General features: G+C 40.3%; 1 protein-coding gene across 2 annotated transcripts in view; it reads right to left on the reverse strand.

Annotated features, from left to right (window-relative positions):
* LUZP2 (leucine zipper protein 2) overlaps positions 1-4,123 on the reverse strand; it is a 298,803-nt gene that overhangs the window by 13,382 nt on the left and 281,298 nt on the right. For both annotated transcript variants that reach the window (XM_006753962.2, XM_006753963.2), the window contains exon 10: positions 3,185-3,277. In XM_006753962.2, the coding sequence (XP_006754025.1) occupies positions 3,185-3,277 (93 nt within the window). The remainder of the gene's footprint in view (positions 1-3,184; positions 3,278-4,123) is intronic.

A 4,123-nucleotide genomic window follows, 5' to 3' on the forward strand; every position in this document is an offset into this window, starting at 1 on the left:
CATCAGCATCTGGTGTCTGTTCCTTCTGCACCCGGCCCTGCCACCATCACCTCCTCTCCTGAGCCCGCTGGGCCCTTTGGGCTCTGATCAGCCTGGTCCTGATCGGCCCTGATCGCCTGCCATGCCTAGGGACCCCACCCGTGCACGAATTTCATGCACCTGGCCCCTAGTACAATGTATGAACCAAGCATGATGGGGACCCAAAGGAGAAAGCCATTATGTGTCTTGTAGGGCCACAGATCACGGCCTATCGGGGCCTTTCGGCTGCTAGCCTGTGCCTTCCTTCATTCCGCACTGCCCCCTGGTGGTTAGCACATGTCATAGCGAGCGGTCGAACTCCCAGTCAGTTGAATTCCCAAGGGGACAATTAGCCTTTTATTATCTAGGACTAGCATGCTTATTGGATATTTTCATTTACCAAACTAATAAACATTATTCTTGTGGTTTCTATTACTATTTCTGGTAAGAAATCACAATTAAATTCACATTTTTGCATGCTTCCAATTAAAGTGTCAAAGGAGAGTAAACATGGAAATTTATAAAAGCAATTTATATCTAATTGTTCTAAGGACCTTAGGGAACTATCTACCATCCCTACATTATCTGGAAGAATGCCTACTTCTTAAAAAATACCACAGTAGCACAATGAAAAATGTCTCGTATGAAGCCGATCTGATGGAGGATAGCCCGGAATGACAATGGTAGGTGGTGGTCTCAGTATAATTACATCAGGGCATGAATTGCCTAGAAAATTTTGTTAACCAAGCTGCTGCCAACAACTCATTAGGGCCATCAAATGTCATAAAACGAATATTGGATATAATAAGCAACTAGGGTTTCTTAAATCTGACAAAAATGTTTTAATATGACAAACCTGGCATAATTTTCTCCTTCCAGCTCTAGGATTTATTTTCTGACTATATATATATAATTTTTCCCCCTGTTGAATAAGCTCCTTTTGGTCAAGGACTTGCAAACAGGAGTAAGGGCAAGAAACTGATGACTGTTCCCAGTGCTAATTGTTGCTTTCTATTCTCTTTAAACATTGTGAAAAATCTGTTCGCTGCCTATAGCAGTCAGAAACATTGTAAAACACATTTACATTGAGTAGTGAGTCTTAATCGTTATACAAAAATTAAAATGCTCAATGTCTTTAATTCTTGATATGCTATTAAACAATATGAGGCACATTTACAAATTGCAGGAAAGTGGGATGAAGCAGATACATACTTCGCTTTCTCCATGTGCCTCCAATATTATCATTTAAGCAAAACTGCTTTCAAAGTAATTTAAACATGCCCCAAACTGATAGTCTAATATGTGGTTAAGCCTTTGGGGATTTCTCTCAGTGCCTCCAAAAGGGGGTGGGGGTGGGGATAAGGCATCTAGAGATCATTTTCCTAAGGGACCTTGTCTGACTTGCATTGGGCAGGAAGTAGAATGAACCAACAAAGATACCTAAGAATATGCATGGTCTCTACTGCTGTTTGGGACTTTGACCATAGAAGATATTGAGACCTTGAACATGAAAATTGCAGAGCAACTTTCTTAGAATGAACAAACCAGGACATTAACAAGCATATAATTCAATACTGTACATTTAATATCTATTATATTATAACTAGAAGCCCAGCACATGAAATTCATGTCTGGGTACGGTCCCTAGGCCTGGCCTGTGATCAGGGCCATCTTCCCAGGCTGCCTGCAGCCAGCCCCACCCCCCGCCACCACCCACCCCCAGTCCCCCATTCGCCATCCGGTGATCAGTGCCTGAGGGCCAGGGGGAAGGGACTGAGAGGTCAGCTGTTTCTGCCCGCTCACCAGCCCCGTCCCCACCACTGGTTGCCCTCTGTGTATGGGATGACCAATGGGGCAGGGTCCTTGGCCTGGTGCCTCCCGCATCCCTCGCCACCTACCCCTGGTTCCCCATTCACCATCAGGTGATCAGAGCCTGCCAGCCGGGGGAAAAGGACCTAGAGGTGGTCAGTGCTCCTCATAGAGACTGGTTCAGTGACCTTTTCACAGGGGTCGCCTAAGACCATCCTGTATATCAGATATTTACACTATGATTCATTACAGTTATGAAGTAGCAATGAAAATAATTTGTGGTTGGGTCACAACATGAGGAACAGTATTTAAAGGGCCAGAAGGTTGAGAACCACTGGAATAGAAGGAAAACAGATTGACTTGGTGGACCTATGTTTCTATTTTGACTTATTTTCATTTGCTATAGCCTGATTTCTTTTCAATCATGAATGGTTTCAATAGATACTTTGCATTTTGTTACCTAGATTGAAGCCTAACTTTGAGCCTACTCAATATAATTGTCATTTTCTGTTTCTCATATCCAGATACAATAAATCTATGATTGTGCCAAAGTTCTAGAATTAAAATTTCATTACACTTTTTATCATTTTAAAAAAATCCACGTTTCTTATCATGTGAATGCTAAGAATCTCCCTTCCTCTAACGCAGTGGTTCTCAACCTTGGCTGCACATTAGAATCACCTGGGAATCTTTTCAAAATCCTGATTTCTGGGCCTCATTCTCCGGAAATTCTGTTTCTTTGTTATGGGGCAGGGCCACAATGGCAGCAGCAGGCAAGCAAGCTACCAAGGACGGGGGTGTAAGAGTGAGCACCTCCTGCCAACCCAGAACCTCTTGGGTGGGGCCACAACATTAGTAACAAAGAAACAGAATTTCTGGAGGATGAGGCCCAGAAATCAGGATTTTAAAAAGATTCCCAGGTGATTCTAATGTGCAGCCAAGGTTGAGAACCAGTGCTCTAATGCAATCTCTCTATACTAGTACTTCTAGGTTTATTTGCTTTATGGGGAAAATACTATAAAATCACATCCTTTGGGATTTTGTTTGCTTGTTTCTTTTTGTTTTTAATATTTTAACAGGTTATGTGGTGTGGTCGTGTAAATAAGCAGCCTGCTGAGTGTGTGGTGATCCTCCTTACATCAGACAACTCAAGTTCACATACTCCTAAGAGTCTGGCTATACTTCCTGATTCACATCCAAAGAACATCAGCTTTTTAAAATGTTAAAGTACAATGTTTAGATAGTAGATAGTATATATAAATAGACATGCCATGATGGCATGAACTAGGGTTGTGAAAATGCTTATGATCCCGTTTTCATGTTGAAAACTATTAAAACTATTTTAAGTTAATCTTACATTTTCAGAATTGCACTCAGGGGCATTCAAATTTTCTTCCTTTGTTGTAACAACTTGAGAGTTCTCACTGCTTCCAGGAGAGCTTTGTTCAGGCTTCAGAAAGAAAGAGAGAACATGAAAAGAGACACAGAGAGAATAGGTTCAACAAACAGATTCATAGGACATGGTAAAATATAATACAATGGCAGTAGCACATTCAAAGAAAAATAACAACATGGGAATTTGTATATAATTAGAGACTTTAAAATTCAACTTTAAAACTTACCTTAAGAATGAAATAAAATAATTTGTACTATTTTATATTAGTGATGTCAATTAGGATTATTTTAAGAATCCTAGCTCCTCAATAAATCCTATATAATAAAGAGCTAATATGCTAATGGTCATGACACCCTCATGCCATAACTACCACTCAGTAGGAGGCATGTGCATGGTGGAGCTGCAGTGTTGCTCTGGAGACAGGGCAGAAGTGGGGAAGCACCTAGAGGAGGTGGGACCAGCTCAAGGCAACTTGCGGGACCAAGGGTGGGGCTTGAAGCAGCCAGAGAAGGCCAGAAATAAACAAATAAATAAATGAATGGAATCATGTACTTTCTTTTCACTTTAACTTCCAGTATATCTCAGAAATAGCAAGTACACATCTTATTTTCTCAGGAAGAAAGAAAATGTCTTGTAATATCCCATGTTATTTGCATAGAGGACTATATTGACTCCTATGCGTTACTAACTAATTAATTGTTGCTTTATACCTCTGGATATCCAAAATATTATTCTAAAATTCATCTTTTTAGGAACACCAAATTAAAAAGTAAGGTAAAATGAAAAGGCTGTTTTCTAGTTCTGGCCAGAGAAGGGTTATACCATAACTAATATATATATATATATTCCTATTGGCTTGTGTAATATATATATATATATTCCTATTGGCTTGTGTAATAT

The sequence above is a fragment of the Myotis davidii genome, unplaced genomic scaffold, assembly GCF_000327345.1.
Source record: "Myotis davidii unplaced genomic scaffold, ASM32734v1 scaffold330, whole genome shotgun sequence".
Taxonomy (NCBI): Eukaryota; Metazoa; Chordata; class Mammalia; order Chiroptera; family Vespertilionidae; genus Myotis; species Myotis davidii.